General features: G+C 42.0%; 2 protein-coding genes across 28 annotated transcripts in view; both read left to right on the top strand.

The window, feature by feature from the left end:
- Positions 1-13699: 13699 nt before the first annotated feature.
- The window catches only part of MYCBP2 (MYC binding protein 2), a 275983-nt gene continuing 262578 nt past the window's right edge, over positions 13700-27104 (top strand). For all 27 annotated transcript variants that reach the window (XM_063650979.1, XM_063650974.1, XM_054446938.2 and 24 more), the window contains exon 1: positions 13700-14314. In XM_063650979.1, the coding sequence (XP_063507049.1) occupies positions 14013-14314 (302 nt within the window). In that variant the 5' untranslated portion in view covers positions 13700-14012. The remainder of the gene's footprint in view (positions 14315-27104) is intronic.
- Positions 13800-13883, top strand: LOC129011749 (uncharacterized). The gene has a single exon (XM_055019503.1). The coding sequence runs from the start codon at positions 13800-13802 to the stop codon at positions 13881-13883; it is 84 nt and encodes a 27-aa protein (XP_054875478.1).

Here is a 27104-nt window from a genome sequence, read left to right as displayed (position 1 = left end):
ACAACTACAACAGGGTCTGCAGTGACTGGGAGAGATTGGCCTCAACCTTAGCAACATATTTTCAAGGTTTATTCATGTTGCAACATGCATCAGTATTTCATTCTTTTTTATTGCCAAATTACATTTCATTGCATATGGTACAGCTTTAAAAGACCACAACAGTGTGGAGAATAGGTTGGATTGAGCCCAAAATCAGTGGCAGAGGTATGTGTATAATGTATATAAGTGGAGGAGTGATCATGTTCTCTAAATATATTTTCTCAAATTCTTATCAGACGAGGAAACAAGTTAGTGAAGATAAACAGCACTCTTCATCTCCCATCCCAAAATCTCCTCCTTTCCCTGGACTCCCCATCTCGATGAAACCATTGTCCATCCAGAATCTGGGGTCCTACTAGGAACCTCCATTTTCCCCACCCATGTTAGATCAGTCACTTTTTTCCTGGCATGAAACTTCCCACAGGGCCCTCTTTTCTCTATACCAACTGTTTTCATTGAGGTCCTCGATGGAGTCATGTTGAACTACAGCAGTAACTGCCTAACTGGTATCCTTTTTTCATGGTGCCCAGCTACATTCTATCATTGGGAGAACAACAATGATAGAAAATTGGTAGGGAAATGTAACAACTTATTTTATTGTTGAGTTAGGAAGGAGAAATCAGGCATCGATAGCCTATATCCCCTTCCTCTTTTCATCCAGTGAGGAGGTAGGAGCCTTTGAGGAGCAGGCAATTTCCTCCCTACTGCATACAGAGAACTGCCCTGCCTGTACTAAAGTGAGTGGATGGATAAAATTGCTAGCATTTGAGGTTTAGAGGAGAGAGCTTTCTTAGCTTTACATTGAGCTCTATCCTCCCACTTAACCATTATTGTAATAAAAGTGATATCTGCTTCCATTTGCTACAGATGTTTTAACAACTTTTTCAGAATTTGGAGAAGGACTATAACAAAATATCAAGTTTATTCTCTCAGTAGCCAAACATAAAGGGAATAAAGATCAATTGTCTAGTTTTTCATTAATAAAGGGAGAGAACAGGTTTTCAGGAAAATAATGTCTTCCTGAGTACTTCATTCTAAAACAAAATCCTCAGGTGAGAAATTTGGGTCATGACACGATGTCATAAATAATATCATCAATATTTTAAGCAGGTGAAATGACAGATTATGTCCTTTACTCATCATAATTGTCTTGGTTTCAGTTCCCCAGGAAACCAGCTCTGAAACAAAAACTTGTATGCAGGAAGGTTACTAGCAAGTATACTCAGGAACACAACCTGTAAAAATGTCAGAGAAGCAGAATTAGATACATGGAGAAGTGAACTGAGGATCAATTAAAAACAGAGGTATCAGCCAAACTCACAGGGAGTTCCAGAATTGGCCTGGCCCTTGGAGTTGTCTCCACCTTAGGGGGACAGGACTAGGTCTTCGTACCACTGCAATGTTAAGTCACTTCAAGCAAACTGCACCTCGAGGAGGTGACATGACCATGAGCCAGGCAGCAGTCGTCAGCTGAGGACAAGTCTCAGCAAAGGGCTCAGCTGTGAGCTGTAGGCAGCCAACACTTCTGACAGCTGGGAAATAAGGGACTCGCTCCCAAGAGAGCAATCCGGGCAACACACTGCAAAATCCATTACAGTCCATCCCCAGCATTGCTCAGACCCACTTGCTTCTCTAGAGAGTTCATCCTATGTCCAGGATTGTGGGTAGTTGTTTGTTTTTTCCTGTTGAAGCCTAAAAGAGGAAGACACATGGTATGAACTGGAGCCCTTGTTGCTATAGCTGGTTTCACTGCTACAACTGAAACTCATAATGCCTTTCTTCCACATGCATCCTAGATTGCTTTCTCCTTCAGCTAGAACCCCTGCTAGTCTAGAGAGCCTATGAACAGAATCACCCACACCCTCATCTCAGAAATCTGAGCCCCTGGTCACCAAGCCCTTCTCAGACCATGGTGACCGTACTTGTTCATTTAATGTCAAAATTAAGTAAGGAGTACCAAGAGACACAGTCATGGATCACCTAAGTGCCAGACATATTCTTCTCTGTGGCCATATGTAATGGCAGCCCTATCTACTTCTGCTAATAGAGGTCACTTATACCTGCCAGTGTAGGACTCCTTTCTTTGTCTGCTGGTCTCTTGGACTGAAGGGCCTGAAGCGACTGAAAGCAACCATAATTTAAAGTCCAATGGCGTTCTTACTAGGTCCTCTGGTGGAAGTGTTACACCTTTTGGAACCAGGAGCCTGAGCAGAACAGAAACCACAAATTCTCTAAGAGGTCACTGAAAGTAGAGCCACTACCACTTCCACTCTGGACTCCTGAACTCATATATTCTATCAGAAACACAGCATCACAGAATAGGTGTTCACTTAAAGTCTACTATGTGTAGCTGTGCCTCAATGAGACCTTCAAAAGACCACAGCACTATTCCATCAACAGCAGGTTCTGGGTGGCATTTTAGGTAATAGGATAAGTGGATCCAATGGACATTTTATCAGTCTCCTATTGCCGCTGTGACACATTTACTGGATTAAAACAAACTATCTTGTATTTCTGGTGGTCAGAAGTCCTAAAATCAAGATGTAAGCAAGGCTACATTTCCTTCATGGGTTCTAGGGGAGAATTTTTTTCCTGATCTCTTCCAGCCTCTAGAGGCCACCTCCATTGGCTCCTGGCGCTTCCTCCATCTTTAAAGCCAGCAGCGTAGCACCTTCAGATCTTTCTCTTTCTCTTGCACCTCCACTCTATCACGGCATCTTCTTCTCTGACTCTGCTTCTGTAGTCACATCGCTTTCTCTCACTCTCACCCGCCTGCCTCCCTCTTATCAGAACTCTTGTGATTACATGGGCCCACCTGGATAAGCCAGGATAATCTCTCCATCCGAAGATGCTTAACTTAATCACATCTGCAAAGACCCTTTTGTCACGTAAAGGTACATATTTACAGGTTCTGAGGATTATAACATGGACATCTTGGGGCGGGGGGCATTATTCAGCCCACCACAGACATGTATCTACTGTCACACATCAGATACCATAAGGTAAGTGGGCTCCTTGGTCTGAGACAATGCTTTTCAGGATCCCATATCTATGTGAATCTTCAGATAATGGTGCTGGCCAATGAAAGTCCTGTGGACAAAGAAGGCAAACCCATATCAGAATAAGTACCAATCTCAGCCAAGTTAAATCACTGACCCTTCCAAGATGGAACGTAATCAACTATCCAGCCAGTGCCTGGCTGGTCTCCTTGAGGGATCATGCTGTCTTAAGGGCTTAATGTTAGTCTCTTTTGCTGGCAGTTTGTGCATTTGGCAGTAGCAGTAGCTAGATCAGCATTGCTCAGTGACAGTCCTTGCTGCAAGTTCCATGCATAACCTCCATCCTTGCCACCCTACAGAGCCTCCATCTCTGCACCAGAGCTACTCCATCCACGTGCCTTTTGTGCCACCAGCGGGTGGACAAAAACAGAGAGTAACTTCAACTGGTGGAATCGTCCTGTTTATGTGATTGTTCACTGACTCTTCCAGGTGAGATGCTCTCTGATGGGCATCATCATGTGATTGATTCAAAGATATTCATGCTTTGTGCTCAATCCAACAAGTCCACTCACCTATCTCTTTTACAGACCTTCTTCTTCCCAATCTTCTAACTCTCAGTCCCTCAACCAAAGAGCCAAGCCATCTGCCACTACCATGAGTATTACATATTCTTACTTCAGACTACTTCTCTTATGTGTAAAATGAATGAGAATGTATACTACATAAAGTCTGAACCATTGAGAGGATTTTGCCTGATCACTATCTAGTGATACTGCACTGTCAGAATCACAGTGCAACAGCCATTTTCAGCTTGCTCCCACTTCCCAAGCCAACCAATGCATGAACCAAGCTCAACTTTTTCCCTCCGCTACCCAAACAGCCATATATTTGAGCTTAGAGACAGGCACCAGTGCAACAGTGGGGGACAACGTAGGTATCTGGCCTCATCCTCATGCAGCTTACTTGTGCTATGGCCTGCCCATACCCAGTTCTGGGTATATCACCTCCACCTTATCATAGGTAGACATTGGGCCCACTGGACCTTATGAGTTGGTGGGTCTGACAAAACGCAGCTCCTAGTGGGTGGTCCTAGCCACTTGACATATCTTGTGATCACCTGACATCTCAAGGGGAGATATTCTGTCTCTCTCAGAGCTCAAATAGTATGCCAAGAGCCATTTTTCAAATAGTGTATAATGTTTTTGCTAAAGATCACATGGTTTTGCTCCAGAGTCCTTAAGCTCTTCTTTGTGATTTTCCCACTGAAACTTCCCATTAATTCCAAAGCATCTTTTCCTATCACTGACATCTGTAGTTTCATAGGTTCTGTCATGTCGTATGGCCCAAGGAGCAGAAGTGCTTTTCACACAGCCTAGAAATGATGCAGAATTTTTTTTCTGTTCTGGGCATCACTTAAAGCTGTCAGTCATCTGTGTCATTCAGGAAATGTCTCAAAGCAATATTTTCAAGTAAATATTGTGCCTTCAGAAAATAAAGAAAAAAGAAAGAACAAGATGAGATAATTTACCCTCTACCTTGTAGGAGGTATCTGGCATGCCTCAGACATCTATGCACTCAACAAGGGGAATCTAATTCCACTAACTTTAACACCTTCCTTGAACCTCTCAAAACTTGAGCTACTGTACCTGCAGGCGCATTCACATCCACAGGTCTCCCATCCCAGCCATCTCCAGTGAAAGTTTCATCAATTGCACAGCTACACTTACCACATGTCAGGGCTATCAATGCTCCATATTCTATCCATCCATCATCAGTGATAGCCTATTAGTTTTCTATTGCTGCATAACAATATTACCACAAACTTAAAATGACACTGTCTTCTAGTTTCTGTGTATCAGGAGTCTGGGCATGACTTATCACTGTCCTCTGCAAGGCTCTAATCAAGATGTCAGCTGGGGATGCAGTTCATCTGAGGCTCAACCGGAAAGGAACCACATCCAAACTCATATGGTATTTGGCAGAATTCAATTCCTTGCAGGCTGCCAGGCTGAGGACTCAGTTCCTCTTTGGCTGCTGGTCAGAAGCTACCATTAACCCCTTTATCATATGAACCTCTCTGTGTGATGGCTTACAAAATGCCAGCTTGCTTCTTCAAAGCCACTAAGGGAGAGAGGGTCCCAGCAACATAGTTACAGTAGTATGCAACTCAATTACATAAATATAATCAAGTACATCCTGTTACTTTTGCCACATTCTATTGTTTAGGAGGAATTTGCAGGTCCTACCCACACACAAGGGGAAAAGTTTATACAAAGACAGAGATATTAGGATATAGAGATCACGAGGTCACCTTAGAAACTGTCCGTTACAGAGGGCCCTCACTGCCACCTAACCAGTGGATAATCCAGCTCCAAAATTCCATTTTAGAGTCTGGTTCTTCAGACCACTCCCCTTACAACTGAATTAAGTTGGGCTCCCTGGGAAAGAGACTGGGAAACAGATGTAGACTGGCATACAAGAAGTTTATTGTGGAGTTCTGACAATACTACTAGTGAATGAGTAAGAAAAGCAGGATTGGTTGAGAGAGAAAAATGGAACTGTAATGTAACTGCAACAGAGGCCTTAGCTAATTGCAGTTACAGCTAATTGCAGTTTTAGGAGCTGGAATGGCTCTTCGAAATCATTCTGAATTAAGGTAAGAGTGCCTGGTCTTTGTATACAAATTTGACCAGTTATTTGATGCAGGCACCCTCTGGAGAGGGGTTGTAACCTGACATAAGGCAGTTCCCTAAGGCCAAGAGCAACTTATGGGCAGGGGTTTAGCTTTGAGCAGCCAGCAGTCCAACACTCTCAACAGCTGGGGAATAAGAGCCTCATACCTGAAGGGGTATCTGGGAGGCACACTGTAGTAATCTTTAATAAAATCCAAAGGCATCATATAAAAAACAGTTCAGTGAACTTTCTGAGGTTTTGACTTGATTAAAGGAAGAAAATTTAGGACCCAGGGGAATGAATGGTTTTTTATGCTTTTAAGTATTTTCCATAAATACATATTTCATTCAGACAGATTACTGATAGATTCTAGATAGGGAATGCGTCCTGAGAAGATGCTAGAGTTGGTATATCAGGTAGAATGCTTTGGCTGCAAGCAACAGAATATTTCATCAACAGTAGCTGAGACAATTAGGAATTTGATTTTTACCTTGTATAAAAATAAGTTTGAAACTTTGTTCAATGGTTCTATGATGTCAGGGTCAATATTTGTGATGCTCTTGGCCTTATCTCATGCCTCTTGTCTCATGGCTATGAACATCAGCCATTCTGTCCATCTTTTAGGTAGAAAGAAAGGGAGAGAGAGAGTAGTACCAGCAGATTTTCCCTCATTGTGCTGTCCTGAATTGTGTCACAATGCCAACTCTAGGTGCAGGAAAGACTCACAGAAAATACTTCACTTTTTCCAGCATCCAGAGTGGAGGCAGGCAAGGAAGAAGGGGATTTAGAATGGGTGTGAGTGAGCCAACTAATATTTTCAAAGCAGATTTCTGTTTTGCTGCTTGAAGTCAGATCCGCAAGCTTTCAAGACCAGATGAAAGATGATAAAATGCCATCCTTTGGCTGAGAAACCAAATCAGGTTTATTATTTGGATGGAAGACCATCTGTACCATTCAGGGTCCAATCAGGAAAACAGATAAATGCATGCCAGGTCATTAAGAGAGAGAATTGAATATGGGGAACTAATTGCAATACTACTCTAGGAATAGAAAAGCCAAACAAGGGACAGCGATATCTACAATCCCTAGGGCTGGAGACATCAAGGAGAAAACGCTGCTACCAGGGTCCACGAGCTGGGGCTGCTCAGTGAGAACTGGCTTTACAAGAGGTTACCTAATTGCAGCTGGACCGTGGAAGGAGAAGCTGTTCAGCAGGAGCTGGAACCATGGAGGAGATGTTGCCTAAAGTGTGTGTGTGGGGTGGGGGGCGGCGGGGGGGTGGGGCAGGGGTGGGGAAGGAGGGAGAGAGAGAGAGAGAGAGAGAGATTGATTCTCCTGCTGCCTACTTGCCAGTCACCCATTTCGCCCCCAGGCTGAAGCTAATTTGAAACTAGCTGGCAAGGGAAGTCTGACAAATGGAATTTGCAGGGATCGTTCCCCTGCTGTACAGAGCAGAGCAGGAGAATGGACAGGAACGGACTCAAGAGCAAATAAGCAGATTCCTGGCACACCACCCCACCAACACCGAGGTAGACTTTAGAAGTACCTGCAGGGATGCCACCTCTGCAAGCAGTGTTGTCTTTGCTGCAGCACAAAAATTAGTAATTAATTCAGTTCACAAACAATTTGGCATCAAATAGGCAAGATTATTTTGTCTATCCAAGAAAATTCTGTCACCACAAGTTAATTTAGGAAGACTGTGAAATATTTTTTGTGACTTTTATGTTCTAAAAACTTTTAAAATAGCTTCCGGTCTAGTTTGAAGGCAAACCTGATATGATATCAAAAAAGAGGCAAAATATTCTTAAGAAAAATTTTTTATGAAGAACTGGTAAATTAGCTCCTTTTTACTTTCTAAATATAAATGTAAAAATATTCATCAAAATAGAAAGTCAAACTAGGTAAGGTCAAGATTTTGATGTTAAATTCAGATTAACCTACAGAAAATGTAAATTATAGATGATTTATAGTTTTTGAACCTGGAGAGATACCATAGCTATTAGCCTTTTGAGAAGAAACTATAGTCTGTTTTGGCTGTTCCATGTCAAAATGTATCCATCAGTAAAAATTCAAAACACTTATTGAATTTATGAAGGTAGGCAATGTGTTTTGTGAGTTAACAAATTATACAAGAATGGGTATTTTAGGGAAACAAGTATTGTCTTTGGATTCTATTCTTCCTGTCATGTCAAGACACAGTAAATCTTTATTTGTGGACAGGACTCTTTGTTAAGAAAACCAACTTTCAAATCCAAATCTATATAACTCAAATTGTATAACTGTTTTGTTACTTCTTCTAGCACAAGATTAGGACATCCCTCAAATAAGGGATCATTAATATATTAACATAATATTGACAATAATAGCTATGGCCTGCTATGTAGTATGTTAAGCAAGTAAGTCATACAGATTATTTAATTTAATCCTGAAATAATCTAATGAAGTAGGTGCTATTATTATTCACTTTACTGATGAGAAGATGTAGCATGAAAGAGGTAAAAGTCTTTGAAAAAAAAGACCATGACTAATATAGTCATTTTAGAGCCATTTAGTTATATCTGGTTATCTGGATTTGGCAATAACCCTATTAAATATATTTAACAGAAACATTAATACGACACAGTTGCTATTCTATGTGAGAATTTCAATTATCCTCTTACTATTTAATTTTAGTAATAAAGATCAATCTAATATCACCCCAGTTAAAAATGGCTTATGGCCAGGCGCGGTGGCTCATGCCTCTAATCCCAGCACTTTGGGAGGCCAAGGGGGGGCAGATCACCTGAGGTCAGGAGTTCGAGACCAGCCTGGCCAACATGGCAAAACTCCGTCTCTACTAAAAATACAAAAATTAGCCAGGTGCGGTAGTGCATGCCTGTAATCCCAGCTACTTGGCAGGCTGAGGCACAAGAATCACTTGAACCCAGGAGGCGGAGGTTGCAGTGAGCTGGGATCACGCCATTGCACTCCAGCCTGGGTGACAGAGTGAGACTGTCTCAAAAAACGAACAAACAACAACAAAGAAAATGGTTTCTATCCAAAAGACAGGCAATAACAAATGCTGGCGAGGATGTGGAGAAAAGGGAACACTTGAACACTGTTGGTGGGAATGTAAATAAGTACAACCACTATTGCGAACAGTTTGGAGGTCCCTCAAAAAACTTAAAATTGAGCTACCATATGACCCAGCAATCCCACTGCTGGGTATATACCCAAAGGAAAGAAAATCAGTACATAGAAGAGATGTCTGCACTCCTGTTTGTTGCAGCACTGTTTACAATGACCAAGATTTGGAAGCAAACTTATTGATGTAAGTGTCCATCAACCTATAAATGGATAAAGAAAATGTGGTACACACATACACAATGGAGTACTATTCAACCATAAAAAGAATGAGATCCAGTCATTTACAATAGCATGGATTGAACTCCAGATCATTATGTTAAGTGAAATAACCCAGACACAGAAAGACAAACATCACATGTTCTCACTCGCTTGTGGGATCTAAAAATCAAAACAATTGAACTTATGGACATAGAGAGTAGGATGGTTACCAGAAGCTGGGAAGAGTCATGAAGAATTTGGGGAGGGGAGATGGGGATGGTTAATGGGTACAAAAAAAAAAAATCAGAAAGAATGAATAAGACCTACTATTTGATAGCGTAATAGGGTGACTATAGTCAATAATAACTTAATTGTGTATTTTAAAATAACTGAAAGAATGTAACTGGATTGTTTGTAACTCAAAAGATAAATGCTTGAGGGGATGGATACCTTATTCTCCATTATGTGCTTATTTCACATTGCATGCCTGTATCAAAATATCTTATGCATCCTATAAATATATACACCTTCTACGTACCCACAAAAATTTTTTAAAGTAATAACAAAATTTAAAAAAGATTAATCTAATAACTTATAAACTATACTAAAGTTTTCAAGGTTGAAATGCTATAGTTTTAAACTTTCTGTTTTTAGGACAATTATACTTTATATAACTTTCTACATCAGTTGTGAAAACATCTTCTAGGCTAAATGCATCACAACAATGAGATTTTGAAAGAATGTGATTTGCATTCAGATATATAGTATTGAATTCACATACTTAAAAACATATACTAATATATTTTAGAATAATTTTTCAAGGATGAAAATGTCAATATATAACTTAGGATCCCTGGAACCTAAATTTTTGGATGTGGGAAAACTTGGACATATAATTTACATCGTTTAAAACTACCATGAATAAAAAAGAAAAACATTAACTCATCATGCTCACAAATTACTGAATATCCCAAGGCCCTAGAAATATAGTTGTTTAAAGCACGAGGTTAAGATCGCCAGGGGATGCAATATGTAATTTATGTTTAAAATAATTTCGATCGCCATGTTGAATTTTTCCCGTCAGCTTGGAGTACTAAATATATTCTATGAAATATACTTTATTTTAAAGTGCAATATATTTGTTAAGAATGCACCATCTTATTACCCTTAAAAAGCGAAGGTCACTGAAGAGTAAAGCATGTCTTCACTCTTCAAGCCTAAGCTTTTTCTTTTTTTTTTTTCCCAAATTGTTCTCAGCTACCAATTTTGTTTTTAAATTTCCCAATACATTGTTGTACAAATCCAGGAAACAAACGCAGACTTGACCACAGCATTTTCAGCAGTCTTGATGTACCTGATAATATACATACTTCCTGTGTTTGTAATCTTGTAGCTTTAGTACAATATTAACCCTTTAAATGAAACAAACAACACTAATCTGTCCTCTTATATACACGTTATGGTTCCTGCCCTGTTACTTACTACATCAGCACGGGTAGCTTCCTTTAAAAACAAAATCGTTAAAGATGAGAGTAGGAAAAATGTAAATGTGATAAGAGTTCAAAAAACTGTCGTCCAGGTTTGCAATGTTAAGTGGAAAAGAACGACTAAATTTGTGATCACAAGGTGAAAGATGAAGCCATAGTCTTATTACATGGGCACAGGACAGAGAGATCTCTTTTGCGAAATGAGCATATCAACCACAAAGACTAAAACATACTACGCCCGTAATAAAATGGGCACAGGCAGGATTTGCCGTAGTTCAATGCTATTCTTTGAGGGCGAATGCGTCGTGGGTGAACTGCTGTCTAGCCCATTCCGACACCCAAGTCGCCCAGGCGGCCCCCACGCCCCCCGGCTGCAGCCCTCCCTGTACACACAAATGCACACACGCCCAGCCCGGCCGCTGGAGGAACTAAGATGGCAGCGCCGAAAGCACGGGGGCCGAGCTCGGTGGGGTGGGGAAAGAAAAGCAAAGCCGTCTGTGTTTTTTCATTCTGTATAGGTCCCCCTCTTTCCCCAAACACAAGGGCTGCGTAAGGCATTCAGTAGTAGAGCTCGTAGGAGCTGCGGGAGGGGACGCTTGCTTTGCATATTGCCAGAAACCCACGTCTCCGATCTGCAGCGACGGTTCGGGCGACCCTCGCGACTTGTGACCACACTCCCCTTCACGTCCCCTTGACAGTAGAAGTAAGGTGACTCCAAATGCCTTTTTCTTTCTGGCATGCGCCCCACTCCCCCGCCATCCCAGGGGAGCCTTCCAAGTTGCCCAGCTGCCAAGGCGGTAGCTGTGGCAGTTGAAGGGACCGGGTAGCGCGCCGTGCGGAGGCAGGAAGAGAAGGAGGAGGAGAAAAAACGCTGCACTGGCTATCAATTTTGAGGAGAGCGACCGCTGCTGCTGCCGTGGAAGGAAACGCTGCCAACCGCAACAGAAATGCCACTCTCGGATACCTAAGTGAGCATGTGTGCGACTCTGCGCACGCCTAGTTGCGCAGCTCAATGACATCGGGCTTCTTAGGAAGTTATCCAGTTTCCGGGTTTTGAGTGTACCCATGAGGCTCCGAAGGGGCCTGTCTCGGACTGCACAGCACTAAAGATTGAAGTGAAATTAATGAATGATGGGAAGAGCCCGGAGACCAGGGCAGCCACGCGGGTCAATGTCCACTAGAAACTCTAAATGGGCAGTGACTGCACATTCCACCACCTGAGCCTGCGCTGTAAATGTTTTCTGTGCAAGCAACATTCATTCATTCAGCCAACATCTATTTCCCTCCTGTTTAGGGCTAGACCCTGTGCTAGGAGCCTGTGATGGTTGAACAGACACCATTGCTACCCTACGGAAAACCCAGTGTTTTGTTTAGTATGTGCCACCATTTTTGAAAATTCATGTGCCAAGCTGGACATCCTAGATCCTTTAAGTCCTCCCTCAATCTCATGTAGTGGGTATTCTTTTGAGCATTATTCAGAGGAGATAATTTGCCCAAAGCCAGACAAGTATTAAGTAGCAGAGTCAGGATCCAATTCCTGGGCTGTCTGATTTCAGAGCCTTTTAGCTACCCTGCTAGGTCTTGCAATAGTAATTGGCCTTCTCATTGCTTACCTGTCAGGCCTTAGAATTCTTAGAATTTAGCTGCCTCTACACCATTGTCTTGGTTCTCACTCCAGGGTTAGAGGCTGCCTGGTCAACACTGAGGTCTTTAACTGTGCTGAAGCATTAGGATAGAAATTTAGCCTAATAAATACTTACTGGATACCTACTACATGCAAAGTCCTGAAGTGGCTGAAGAAGACACAAAAGCAGCAAGCTCTGAAGGAACTTAAGATAGGTAAGGAAACAAGACAAATACAAAAACTTAACAGGGCTAATTACAGTACTAAAATACTGTGATTCCACACGTCTGTCCTTTGTTCCTATGTTTATCCCACTGCTAATTATCTTCAAAAAAACTAAATGAAATCCATCTATTATTTAAAGCTTCAGAAAAAATGCATTGCTTTCAGCAACCTTCGACCCTAAAACTAGAATTAATTTACTTTCCTATTCCTTGTTGTTTGCACTTCTCAAACACTAAGGAGGATTTTAAAAAATTTATTTTATTTTATTTTAAGAGAAGGCCATCCGAAGAAGAGGCACAGATATAAGAACTAGTACACAGATGAAAGATACAGTACTGGGATGACAGAACTTATAAATTATTCTGTCAGGACTATAAATTAGGAAACTCTTCAAACTGAGAGTCAAAGGATAAAACGTAGTAGGAATCAAAGTGCATTGGCACGTATATTTCTAGAGCATATACTTAGACGGGGTTCGTAGGTTAGCTTGGAACAAAGGACTGAGCAAATGTTACTTTTTTATAGATAGCAACAAGATCTGTGATGGATCTGACATTTTCAGATGCTATACAGTCTCAGTCACAATTATTGTTTCAGATCGTATTCAAGAATTATCTTTAAAAATGTAAGTTTGGGCAGAAAAAAATAAACCATTAAATGACCACTGCCAAGAGATGAAAGTGCACTCTTAGGTGAGTGAGGAGTCAACAAAAAAGAGTAATTTAAAAAATATTATTGCTCCGTTGAGAACAAGAATTTGGGAATGACTCTGGCTTGTGAATACTAGCTTATCTGTTAATTCTACTTTCACACACGAAAAAGAATGTGCTAGGTTACTACCTGTCTTTGTAAGTAAAAGCTGTGTTAAACAAGCTTAAATCCTAATGACAAAAACCATATAAAATAAGATCGCTAAAGGCACTTCTAATTGGGATGGTTTTCTCTGCCTTAAACTCTGAATTAACCAGCACAATTCACAGTAAATCTTCCTGTTGGCAGCAGAGCCTTGGAGAAGAGGTAGCAGGAGAGCGTGCCACTCCTCCTCTGGCGATGGGCACGTTCCCTCTCGCTTTCTGGTCCTCGTTCTTCCACCTGGAGGGAACCTGAAGTCGAACGCCAGTAGCTGACAGCCTCCCCAGCACTTTCCTTACTCTTCTTCAAGCTGCCAGTAAAACCCGGAGAAGTGGACTACTTCAGATTCCGCACAACCGAACAGCCCCAAACCCAAAGCCCCGAGGCGGAGGGAGTGGTGGCGGAGAGGGGGTGGGGAGGAAAAGGGGCGGCAGTTACTGAGCATGTGCGAGGAGTGGCGCATGCTCTGTGAGGCCGGCAGCTTCCCATTGCGGGTAGCCCCGGCGGTGGTAGCGGTGGTGGCGGCGGCAGTGGCGGCACCGCCTCCTCCTCACACTCCCGGGGTGGCGGGGTTAGATGAGCGGCCCCAGTAGTGGCGAGGGCGGCGCGGGGGGGAGGAGGAGAAGAAGGAGGAGGAGAAGGAGGTCGCTGTCTTTGTAGTCTCCCTGCTGCGGGAGCCAGAGGCCGCCGCCGGAGCCGTCGTCGTTGGAAAAGGGCTGTGTGTGCGCGCGCGTGTCTGCCCGCCCGGCCCGCGGGGACGAGGCGGAGGCGGCGGCGGCGGCGGCAAGGATGATGATGTGCGCAGCGACTGCCTCCCCCGCCGCCGCCTCCTCGGGGCTCGGCGGGGACGGATTCTACCCAGCTGCCACCTTCTCTTCCTCCCCGGCGCCGGGGGCGCTGTTCATGCCGGTTCCCGACGGCTCCGTGGCTGCTGCGGGGCTGGGGCTGGGGCTACCCGCCGCGGACTCCCGGGGTCACTACCAGCTGCTGCTGTCAGGCCGGGCCCTGGCCGACCGCTACCGGAGGATTTATACAGCTGCGCTCAATGACAGGGACCAGGGGGGCGGCAGCGCTGGACACCCAGCCTCCAGGTGCGTCCCCAGGGTGCCCTTCCTTGCGCCCCATGCCGCCCTTCCTTGCGCCCCATGCCGCGCGTGCACCCGCGTGTGTGTGTGCTTGCGTGTGTGTACCTGCGCATTTATTGAGCTTTCAGTCCGCTCTGGATGTCGGTTGGTAGGAGCACTTACCGAGATAAGAGGGTGCGGTGGCTGCAGTTTCTGCTGTCTGTGTGTGTGTGTGTGTCTGTCTGCCTATGTTGGGGGATAGTGAGGGGTGGTAGGGGAGCCTGTGATGCTGGAAAAGGCGACGGTGCTGGTCGGCTGTGACACGTGTGTGTATCGTTGAGGTAGGAGGTGGCATGGGTAGAGAGGGTAAGAAGATGATACACGAAGAGAATTGCAAGAGTGGCAAGGGAAGTGGCGTTTTCAGTGTCTCTGCCGCAATGTTATTTGCACGTGCCCCCTCTCCCATGACATTCCTTCCAGCCCTTTCCACCTCCCTTCAATCTGCCTTTCACCAAGAGGAGTCATGGTATAGATGGGTTGAGTTTTGGATAGGCAGGCCCGAGGGATAGGCGTGAGGTTTGCTTTGAAAAGATTTATGAACAAGGGACGCAGATGGAGATCTATGTAGATGCGAAAGGTGTCTGATAGAGATTTTTAGAGCTGTACTTTGATAACCGGGCCTTTTGGTCTAGAAATGAGGTTGCAGTTACTCTTGTGATCCGATGTCCCATCGGCCATTTCTCTTCATCCTCTGTTCGATTTCCTCTGTTACTTACAGGCTTTAGAGTAGAAGAGGGTTTTGTAGGGAAAAGGGGAAAACTGCAGAACTTCAGAATATGACACCTGGTGCAGCGTTCAATTGCCACTAGCTAGAAAATCTGAATAGCGTGTAGATCTCTCTCTTTTACTTGAGTTGGCTGCACCTTCAGCTTCCTTGATGGAGATGTTCAGTTAGTTTCATTTTCTTTTTCTTAAAATGTGGGTGCTTTTTTTTTGCTGAGGGCTCTCCTATTGTTTTCTTTTCCATGCCCTTACATGCCGCATACCCTGAAGGATGGTGACTGACTTGTTTCACCAGCTTTGACAGTGGTAATTGGGAGTTGGCTTCATCTTTTTTTTTCCCACAGCTTCTTGCAGTACATGGGGAAAACATAGTAGGAAACTGTCAAAATGAGTGAAAGAGTTTACTGTTATTTATTGAATGTGCAATTTATTAGGCAATTGTTAGATGTCTTTTTTCTCCCGTTATGAAAAGGACGAGGCTGTAAGTCAGGTATTTGTAGTTTAACACTAGGTATCATGGCTTATCTGTTGGAGACAGTTGTAAAGCTGGAGCTTTGTTCACACTTTTTCTAGGTTAACCAGTTTTCTCATGTCTGTGATTGTTTACAGGATTGGGCACAGCAGTAGTTTTACCATATGGATGTAAACGTGTGTAACTACTTTTTGCTATCTGAACTGAAGGCCAGAATGGCACAAGTCTGTTTCTTGCTAATGTTTTTGAAAATAGAACAAAACTACGTGAGACAGTTTGCCCTGATAATTAGGTATAATTTTGATCTGTAAATCTCTAAATTATGGCACCGCTGGAACATCTTTACAAACTCCTCTCAAAGAATTTAAATTTATTTTGTGTATGGTTTCCAGACTTATGCAATAATTTTTGACTGGTATATTCCTGTTTTGACTTTCTACTAGTGTAATATGATTTCTGTGTATCTAGAACTATATTAACGGTTTTAGACAAAATTAACATAGATTAATCACATAACGTTTGTGAATGATTTTTTAGCTCTTGGTCCATTTTTGTACAAGCTGTCAATGAAAAGTAATGAATTAGTTCAAGTATTTCAAGAACTACTCATGGAAATCAGCCTTACTTTATGATATTTCCTGCTAATGCTTGTTCAACACAACATTATTGTTTATTAAAGTTCACATTATTTTATTACAAAAAGTAGCCTGCAACTACTCTATTGATGATTTGATTAAGAATTAAATCACATTTCTTATTAAAGATGTTGGGGAAAGTGGACTTGGGGTTTTGGCTCTGAATATATGATAGAATTATTTGTATAGGGACACAAGTTAAAGGAGATGATGATGTCTTTTAGAGAGACTGAATGGAGCAATAATAGAGAATGACGCTCTAGTGAGCATCAGGTTTAAAGGTGTTAGAGAAAGGAGACAGTGAAGGAAACGGAATCAAAATTAAGAACAGAAGTGGTAAATGTTGAAGAAAGTGAGAACCGTTTTCAGGTCATTGATAACTTTTGAGGAAGTGATCAGAATAGAGGGATGTGGTGAGGAGTGAATGGAATGTGTTTTTGGTAACTCAAGGGGATTTCAAAGTTGAGGGAAGGATATTCAAGTATAGGAGGTTGAGTGGGATATGCAAATATGGGAGGCTAAATGGAGAGACAGAGTGAAGAAGTGAGAGAGGGGATAATTGATAGGAAAAGATCAAAGGGATCTCAGGGACAGGAAGAGGTCAAAGGGGTCTCAGGGACAGAGTTAAGGTGACAGGTGGAGAGGTTAGCCATTGAAAAAAGGAGCGGTTAATATAGAAGGGGTGGAGGTGAGTACTTGTAAATATAAAGACTGTGAGTTTATTGAGGATAGGAATCATATCCTATTCGTTTTGATAATCCCAATGTCTAGCACATTTTTTGGCATGAATTCTGTAAACATCAAGTGCCTGCTCCGTGCCAGGCAGTATTGCAGATGCTGAAGATGTAGCGGTGAGCAAGATAGACAAGGTCTCTGCTGTCTTGGAAAATCCACTCCAATGGGAGAAATAGGCAACTCATAATTTCACTTAGTAATAAGTAACCGTGAAGGCAATAAAACCTATTTCATGTGATAGGGCAATTTGTAGTGGGGCTATTTTAGGTAACATGGTCAGGAAATGTCTCTTTGAGAGTTGGCATTTAAATTGGATTGCAATGATGAGGAGGCAGATGTAGAGGAAGAATGTGCTGGGAGTTTATAAAGGCCTTGAAATGGGAACAAGCTTGTGTTCAAGAAACAAAAACATGATGAGTGAGTTATCAGTCAATGTCAAATGAATTAATTACTCTTTGCTTTAGGTGTACAGTTGAGAAGTTGAGAGTTTCAAACCTAATGGACTCAGTGACTTTGATGACAGTCTAACAAAGTGGTTAAGAGCTTGGGCACAGCAGCTAGACTGGTTTTGCATCCTGGTTTTGTCATTTGCTAGCTGTGTAACTTTGAGTATGTTACATAACTTCTATGCCTCAGTTTTTTAAATACGTAGAATGGGGATCATAATACTAACATGAATTGTTTTGTAGATTAAATGAATCAATGTATGTGCTTGGCATGTTGACTGCTGTGAAATATTAGTTACTGTTTTTTGTTTTTTGGTTTTTTGCTGAGAATGAGGGGTTTGGGGACTTGAAGAGAAGGCAAGGATCATGTCTTACTCTTTTGTTTTTGGTCTCAATGACTGTGTAGAATGTGGGAATAACTCTTTCATTTATCCAGTGACTGAATAGATATATTTTTGGATGAATGAGGCCAATCAAAATCGGAACATTTTCTTGGGGAAAGGGGTTGGACAGGAAATGTATAAAGGAATGTTTGATCTGTTCTGAATGTGAATGGTGGTATAACCATGCACTTGGGAGGCACCATAGCACAGTGGCTAAATGTTAGAGCACTGGAGGTAGACTCCCTTAGTTCACGTCTACCTTTTTCTACTTGTGTTAAATTGGGCAAGTTAATTAGAGTTTGTTTCTTTACTTGTAACTTTGTAGCGTTATCAAAAGGACATTATGTCCGCACCTGGTAAGTGCCCATGAAATGTTACCTGTTGTTATTATTAAAATCACATTTTAAATTCCAGCCAGCATGGCACTGTATGTTTTTCCACACAAAATAGAAATGGAGAAAACCTAGTTGAGTTGATTTAGGGTTAAAGAAAAAAGAAATGGAAGGTTTTGGGGACAATGACTATATGGTAAAAAGGAAAGTGATGCCAAGAGGGAACTGATAGACTGGAAGATAAAGAGGAGTCAGGGTATCTGGGTCCTGAAGTCGTAGAAGAACAATGTTAGTGAAAACAATAGAGGGGATTGTGACCAAAATGGGGAATCTAAACTTAACCCCCTTAGTTCTTTCAGCTGCTTTATCTCTTTCTTGTTAGAAATGGTATTTGAGTCCATCCTTCAGATGCATGGGATTTTGGTTGTAAGAGGTTAAGTAGTCATTTTAGCAAAAGTTCAGGGATTATTTATTTTACTTATTTTGAGACAGGCTGGAGTGCAATGGTGCGAACATGGTTCACTGCAGCCTCAACCTCTTGGGCTCAAGTGATCTTCCTGCCTCAGTTTCCTCCAGTAGCTGGGACTACAGGCATGCACCACCACGCCCGGCTTGTTTTTTATTTTTTGTAGACACAGGGTCTCACCATGTTGTCCAGGCTGGTCTTGAACTCCTGAGCTTAAGTGATCCTCCCACCTCCACCTCCCAAAGTGCTGGGATTACGGGTGTGAGCCACCATGCTCAGCTTGCTCAGGGATTATTATTTGACACTAACCATTGGCCCTATAAAAATTTATAAGACACAAATTCATAAGACACAAATTCTAGACTTGAGTTTACTGTCTATCTGGAAGTGCAAGATACAAAGGCAGATACTTATAGAAGTGTTAAATGAAATGACCAAGAAAGTATAACCTACTATGACAAAGGCATGGCATTCTAGGCTGGCTCAAAAGCATCAGCAGAGATGGGAAAGCACAGTTTGTATGTAAGTAACAGGAGGAATTCTGTTAGAGCTAGAATGCAGGTGTTATGAAGGACAGTAGTGGAATTCATTCTGGAAATGGAGGCTTTGGCTAGGATGGGGCATCTTGAAGACCGAGGTAAGAATTAGATTTTATTCAGTAGACACTGATCACCCTTGATGGTTTTAAGCTATGAAGAGACGTTATTTATTGTAGGAATATGTCAGGAAGTAATGCGGGATTGAATCTGTACATGTACATCTGTATTTGTGCATAGGTAGTAGTTTTCTTCATGTAGCTGTTATATCAATGGAATCCTGTATAGTGTATAAACACGTTAAGGCAAAAAATGCTCTGTTGGTATACTGATAGGTAGAAATGTGAAATGAATTAGTTTCCTAACTCAAGAGAAGAGAAAAATCTTGCCTCTGGGCTTAAAAGGAAAATAAAAATGTCAATCTAAAAATACTTTTGTCCTTTAAAATATTTGTTTAAAAAAGCAACAGAATAGTCGCACTTTTTTCTCAAAAACCAGATTAAACATTTAGGTTTTCTGAGGAGGGGTTAGGTTAATTGAGGTTTAATTTATATACAATAAAATTCATCATCTTTAAATGTTCATTTGAAGAATCCTGAAACTATCACCACAGTCAAGTATAGACTGTTTCCATCACTTCAAATAAAAAGTTCCGTCAGGCCCTCCTACCCCTGGTTACTGACCGCTGCAAATCAGTTTTCTGTCACTAATATTTTACCTTTTCTAGAATGTCATATAAATCTAGCTCCTTAAGGGCAGGGCCCCCAGGTATTGTTCATCTTTCTGTCTTCTATCTGTATTTCCTGTAAGTGGAAGTTAGACCTTAAGGGTTTATTAGGTGTTGGTTAGAAATTTTTTTAGCAAGAATATTGTATATGGTGCTGGTTACTGCATGTTGCATCCCATCCAGAGGTTGTGAGGTTGTCTCACTATTTAATATGTTAAATCTGATTACTTGGGTAAGACGGTACCTACTAGATTTCATCTCTGTAAATGTATGCTTTTTCCATTTGTAAAGAGCAAGTAATCACAGGGTAAAAACTTGAGCACATTGTGAATGCCTTTTACCTAATGCTTTTAGCATTCTTTGATAATCCTTGTCTGAGTCAATAATTTCATTAGGGGTTGCAAAATGATGAATTAAAAAATAATTCTGTTATTTCTTCTATATTTATTAGCTGGTACTCTTCTGCAAAGAAGAGTTGGCCTTTACTGACTGTCAGTGAAATGTAGTTTCTCCTAATCAAGCAGCATAAATGCTTAATTCTCTTCCCTCATTAGCCAAATTGGTGTAATAGTCCAGTGGTAGTGTGGCAGGTGCTGTGGTTAGGCTTTCAGATCCCACTTTCAGGCACATGTTCCCCTAGCTCTTGGGAATATTGGCAGCTAAAACTGATTGCAGCTGAGTCCCACTCCACGCATTGCCCTGAGCCAAGAGTTGCCTCCCTCAAAGTCATGCCTCCTCTTCAGGGGCAGTTTACATCTAATATCTATACAGTGTAGGGATATAAATGCCTGGCGCTTTTGCTGTAAGACAAGCCAACCTTGAAGTCTATCCCAACACCGGAGAGCTCCCCCATGGGTCTGGCTGAGGGCTTCCTGGGACTGCATTGCAGATCAACTCCTTCCTCTGTTCAGTCTTACGTCTTTCACTGCCCCGCAGTTGTTGGTTCGGAGGGCACTCCCCAATAAACTTCCGGTGTGCACATCTGCATTTGAGAGTCTGTTTCCTGGGAACCCTCCTACCGAAAACAGTTGGTGCCAGGAGTGCTCTCAGAAAGTAGACTTTACAGTGAGGTTTTGAAGCTGGATTATTGGCTGGCTGGCTGGCAATGAGAATCGATTTTGGTGCTAGATGGAGCACTAATACTGATAACGCTTGGCATGCACTGTAGCTGTGCAACTTAAAACTTTCACTGCTGGTGAATTGGAATGCTATTCCTGTCGAAGGGAATGCACTGGTGGGTGCACTAGGCTTTTGAGAAGTTCAGAGAAATTATTAATTATGAGGACTATCATCAGATGGCTTTTGGTAAATAACATTGATAGATTGGAGAAAGATGATGCAAGGTGGAAGATAATTGGGGGAAAAATGTAAAAGGAAATTTATTTAGCAGCATGTAAAGAAACACATATACAGTAAGAGGAAAAATCTAAGGCTTCGACCCAAAACTTAATTTTAAGGGTAGCAGAGCGCCAGGGTGGGTAGAATTCTCTCTCAGCTATGCTAAGGTCAATGTTCTGGTTGGGAAGGAATCCTGACCCTTAGGATGGGGCATCTGAGTGCACTTGAAAACCCTGAAACCCCAAATTCCTCTTAACCCTCTGGGCCTGCAGAAGTGGCCTTCTTCTACTAGCTAGAAGGTAGTTGCTTGCAGACTGTGCTGTCCCTCTTACCCCCCGCTCCGCCTCTCTCCCGTACTATCACCAAACCAACAACTAGGGTTAAGTCACAAGAACACCTAGTTTGGGGTGCTGGATCTGCGAAGGGAGGAAGGGACTGTACACACACACACACACACAAACACACACACACACACACTCACTCCCAAAATGCACCAAGGCACCCCCCCCCCCCACACACACACACACACTCTCACTCCCAAAATGCACCAAGGCACCCCAAAGCACCACCATGGACACACAAGAATACCATGGGATATTTCAGAATTTTAAAGGAAACACAGCAATATCTGTCACAAATTACTAGCTCGAGGTAGTTCACAGTTTTGACATTAGCTCATGCCACATTTCTTTTGATGATGTCATATTTTTGCAGCGTTGGATTTTTAGTAGTTGTGATACAGATCAAGCACTGCGCAAAAATCAGTGTGGAAGAGGAAAGGAGGGTGGCGTGTTCACTCTGATTCCAAGTTTGAGAAGTTGTTCTGTGTCTAACAGGCACACATGTCGTATTATCAAGTAATTGAAGTTTTTGTTTGTTTGTTTGTTTTGAGACAGAGTCTCGCTCTGTCACCCAGGCTGGAGTGCAGTGGCATGATCTCGGCTCACTGCAACCTCCGCCTGCTGGGTTCAAGTGATTCTCCTACCTCAGTCTCCTGAGTAGCTGGGATTACAGGCGTGTACCGCCACATCTGGCTGATTTTTGTATTTTTACTAGAGGCGGGGTTTCACCATATTGGTCAGGCTGGTCTCAAACTCCTCACCTTGTGATCCGCCTGCCTCGTTCTCCCAAAGTGCTGGGATTACAGGCGTGAGCCACTGCTCCTGGCCCAGTATTTATAGTTTTTAAGAAGGAAATAAAAATATTTTTTTTCTAATTTATGTGTTATTCTTTCAAATGTCTACTCATTTGTTAGGACATGTATTCTTATTATTTGGATCTAACTACTTAATAAACACTATGGTTTGGTATTTCTTTTGGCCTGTGAGTGCATGGAAAAATTACCGATGATGGCTGTGCATGGGCCCAGTAAAAGGGTTTTCATTCACCAGTGCTGATCTAGCAACTGCTGCTGCTGAATATCCAGCCTGACAGTCGCAGAGATCAATCATCCTTCAAGCAGGCCAACCAGTCCTTGTACTGTGGAAAGAACCATGATTCATTTTGATTGGATTTGAGACATATTCTGGGTCTAAATTTGTCTTTCCAGCAGGGTCTCACCCAGGACTACTGTTTGAGGGCTTGCAGGATGTTTGATCCTCTAGTACAGGGATCATTTCAGACTAAGGGACCCACTTTTATTTATTTTATTTTATTTTATGTTTTGAGATGGAGTCTTGCTCTGTCGCCCAAGCTGGAGTGCAGTGGCGTGATCTCAGCTGACTGCAACCTCTGCCTCCTGGGTTCAAGCAATTCTCCTCGCTCAGCCTCCTAAGTTGCTGGGACTATAGGCGTACATCACACCCAGCTAATTTTTGTGTTTTTAGTAGAGACGGGGTTTCATGTGGGCCAGGATGGTCTCTAACTCCTGACCTCATGATCCGGCCACCTCAGCCTCCCAAAGTGCTGGGATTACAGGCGTGAGCCACCGCACCCAGCCGGGACCCACTTTTATAGAATAGGAGAATCATTTGTCCCATCTTGCACCACACCATCCAGAAGCTGATGACTTGATAGAGCAGTAAAACAGTCCTTTGATGGCACAACTGATGATGAGATCCTGGAGCTTGGGCATGATACCCTGCAAGGGTGAGGTGTCCATTCTCCAGTGTTCCCAGTAGGAAGAACACATGAGAGTGGAGTGGCTCTGCATAGCATCACTCTGTGAATCACCTGGGCAGTTTTCTGCTTCCCATCTCCATAGCTCTGATGGCAAGGGGTTAAAAGATCATGGTTCTCAGAAGAGAAACATTTCCAACAGAGGGCGCTATGAGAATCCTGTTATACTTTAAAGTACAGCTGCCACTAGGATTTGGGGCCCCTTTTCTAAATAAAGAAGTCACCAGGCCGGGCACCATGGCTCACGCCTGTGATCCCAGCACTTTGGGAGGCTGAGGCGAGTGGATCACATGAGGTCAGGAGTTCGAAACCAGCCCAGCCAACGTGATGAGACCCAGTCTTTACTACAAATACAAAACAATTAGCCAGGCGTGTTGGCGCGTGCTTGTAATCCTAGCTTGTGGTGGTGCATGCTTGTAATCCCAGCTAATTGGGAGGCTGAGTCAGGAGAACTGCTTGAACCTGGGATGTGGAGGTTGCAGTGAGCCGAGATTGCGCCACTGCACTCCAGCCTGGGCAACAGAGCAAGACTCTGTCTCAAAAACAAAGAAGTCACCATTTGGACAGGGCTAATGTCCTTGTTCATGTGGAGGAGGTAGGGCTGTGTTCCACAATGGAGCATGGAGGTTTGGCACACAGGTGATCTATAGGTGTCTCTTGGTACTTCCTTGTCCAGTGTTTGTGGTAAATGGACATGAGAAAGGCCCAGTGACCACCCCTTGAAGTCAGCCACCTGGACCAATAGAAATACTAGCCATAGATTAAAGGAATCTAGAATGGCTAGTAGAGAAGAGTTGTTGATATCAGTTTTACCGTCTGTAGTGACTGAGGCTGTGGTTTGACCCACTTTCCTTCCTCTGGAAAGTTTCTCCAGGAAATGACACTCACCAGAATTCTGGAGGAACTTTTTCCATGATTTATTTGAAGCAAGTGAATCCTAATTGTATAATAGGCGAAATATAGTGAATCCTGTATTGTGGAACCCACAGCCCCTGCCTAGCACTGATGTGCTCAAAATTCCCCCACAACTGCTGGGAACATTGGTTGGCTACAGACTCTTGCCTAGTTCCAGTATAGGCATTGCCTTTGGCAATAGGTGATGGCCCTAGGTGATGGATCATTCTTGGGGGCAGCCTGAATGAACCGGTTGATTGGGGCATTTTATGGTTTTTAGTGCTACTGTAACTAGTTTAGTTTTTCCTATTTTTCAGTTGTTTGATATGAATATATAACAATACAGTTGCTTTTGAATGTTAACCTTGTATCTCATCTTGTTAAGCTCATTTATTAATTTTAATAGTTTTGTAAATTCCCTGGGATGTTCTGTGTAAATAATCATATTGTCTTTCTTTCTGATCTCTAGATTCCCTACCCCTCAGCCCCTACTTTATTCCAATTACCTAATTCTTCCTTGTTTTTAATCTGAGAGAAAAACAACTACAAATTAATCTTACAGTTTTTTTAATCATTAAGTATGATATCAGCTGTAGGTATTTCAATGGCCTCTATCAATTTGAAGATATTCCCTAGTATTCCTACTTTGCTGATAGTTTTTATTTTTTATATTTTAATTTTTTTTTTTTTTTTTTTTGAGACAGAGCCTCGCTCTGTTGCCCAGGCTGGAGTGCAGTGGTATAATCTCGGCTCACTGCAGCCTCTGCTTCCCAGGATCTAGCAAGTCTCCTGCCTCAGCTTCCTGAGTAGCTGGGATTACAGGCATACGCCACCATGCCTGACTAATTTTTGTATTTTTAGTAGAGACGAGATTTCACCATGTTGGCCACTCTGGTCTTGAACTCCTGACCTCAGGTGATCCACCTGCCTCAGACTCTGAAAGTGCTGGGATTACAGGCGTGAGCCATCGCGCCCGGCTTGATGATAGTTTTTAATTATAAATGTGTATTGAGTTTTGTCAGATGCTTTTCCTCTACCTGTTAAAATGATCATATAGTAAGAGAACAAAAGGAAAATTGAATTACATTAATTAATTTTTGAATGTTAAATCAACTTTGCATTCCTGGGATAAAACCATCATATTTGGTATGTATTGCTGAATTTGATTTGCTGGTATTATGCTAAGAAATTTCAGGTTTATATTCATGAGGGATATTGGTCTGTAATCAGTTTTTTTTCTTTTTTCTTGCTAATCCTGTCAGGCTTTAGAATTAGTTATCCTTGTCTCATAAAGTGAGTTACATAGTAATCCTACCCTACCCGGTCCTACCCAATTTTTAAAATGTTTGCGTAAGATTGTTGTTATTTCTTCTTGAATGTTTGATAGAGTTCACCAGTGGCACCATCTGGTCCTGGAATTTTATTTTGGGGAAGCTTTTGACAAACTCACTTTCTTTAATAGTTAGAGGGTTATTCAGATTTTCTGTTATTATTCATGTCAATTTTGGTAACTTGTATTTTTTTGGAGAAATTCATTCATTTCATCTAAGTTGTTGAAGTTTTTAGCATGAAGTTATCCATAGCATTCTTTTATTATCCTTTAAGGTCTATGAGATCTATGATAATAACTCCCTCCTTTTTTAAAAAAAAATATTTTTTTAAGAACAGTTTTAAGTTCATAGCAAAATTGAGAAGAAGGTACAGAGATTTTCCATCTATCCCTTTCCCCCAGTCATGCATAGCCTCATCCATATCAACATCCCCCACCAGAGTGGCATTTTTGTGGCCATTGTTTAGCCTCCACTGACACATCATAATCACTCTCAAGTCCAGAATTTACATTAGGTTCACTCTTGGTGTTATACATTTTTTGGTTCAGAAAAATGTATAATGACATGTATTTATCACTGTAGTATCATACAGAATATTTTCACTGCCCTCAATATCATCTGTGCTCCACCTATTCCTGTTTCTCTGCCACTCAACCCCAGGTAATCATTTACTGTCTCCATAGTTTTGCCTTTTCCAGAATGTCATATAGTTGAAATCATACAGTATGTGGCCTTTTCAGGTTGGTTTCCTTCACTTGGTAATGTGCATTTAGGTTCATTCTTTTTTCGTGTATGCGACTTGATAGCTCATTTCTTACCACTGAATAATCCACCATGTAGATGTACCAGAATTTGTCTGTTCACCTACAATTTGATGAATTTGAAGGACAATTGGGTTGCTTCCAAGTTTTGGCAATTATGGATAAAGCTGCTATAAACATCTGTGTGCAGGTTTTTGTGTGGACATACATTTTCTTTTTTAGAAATTGACAAATGACATTGTATGTTTTTATAATGTACAGCACGATGTTTTGAAGTACATATACATTGGGGAATGGCTAAATCTAGTGGACATGTTTTCAGCTCCTTTGGGTTAATACCAAAAAGAGTGATTTTGGGATCACGTGCTAAGAGTAGGTTTAGTTTTTGTAGGAAATCACCAAACTGTCTTACAAAGTGGCTGTTTCATTTTTCATTTCCACCAGCAATAAATGAGAGTTCCTGTTGCATTAAAGCCTCGCCAACATTTGATGTTGTCTATGTTCTGGATTTTGGCCATTCTGATAGGTGTGTAGTAGAATCTCGTTTTTTTTTTCATTTCTCTGATGACATATGATGTGGAGCATCTTTTCATATGCTTATTTGCCATCCATATATCTTGTTCAGGGAGGTGTCTGTTAAGGTCTTTGCCCCATCTTTGAGTTGTTTTCTTATTGTTAGAGTTTTGAGAGTTCTTGGTATTCTGTGAGGGTATAACTGAGGAGATGGGGAAAAAAGTTCTTGGTATTTTGGAAAACAGTTCTTTATCAGATGTGTCTTTTGCAAATATTTTCTTCCAATCTGTGCCTTGTCTTCTCATTCTCTTGGCATTGTCTTTTGCAGAGCAGAGGTTTTTTAATTT

The sequence above is a fragment of the Pongo pygmaeus genome, chromosome 14 (genome assembly GCF_028885625.2).
Source record: "Pongo pygmaeus isolate AG05252 chromosome 14, NHGRI_mPonPyg2-v2.0_pri, whole genome shotgun sequence".
Taxonomy (NCBI): domain Eukaryota; kingdom Metazoa; phylum Chordata; class Mammalia; order Primates; family Hominidae; genus Pongo; species Pongo pygmaeus.
Note: the sequence above shows the minus strand (reverse complement) of the source record. Positions and strands in the feature narration are given on the sequence as shown.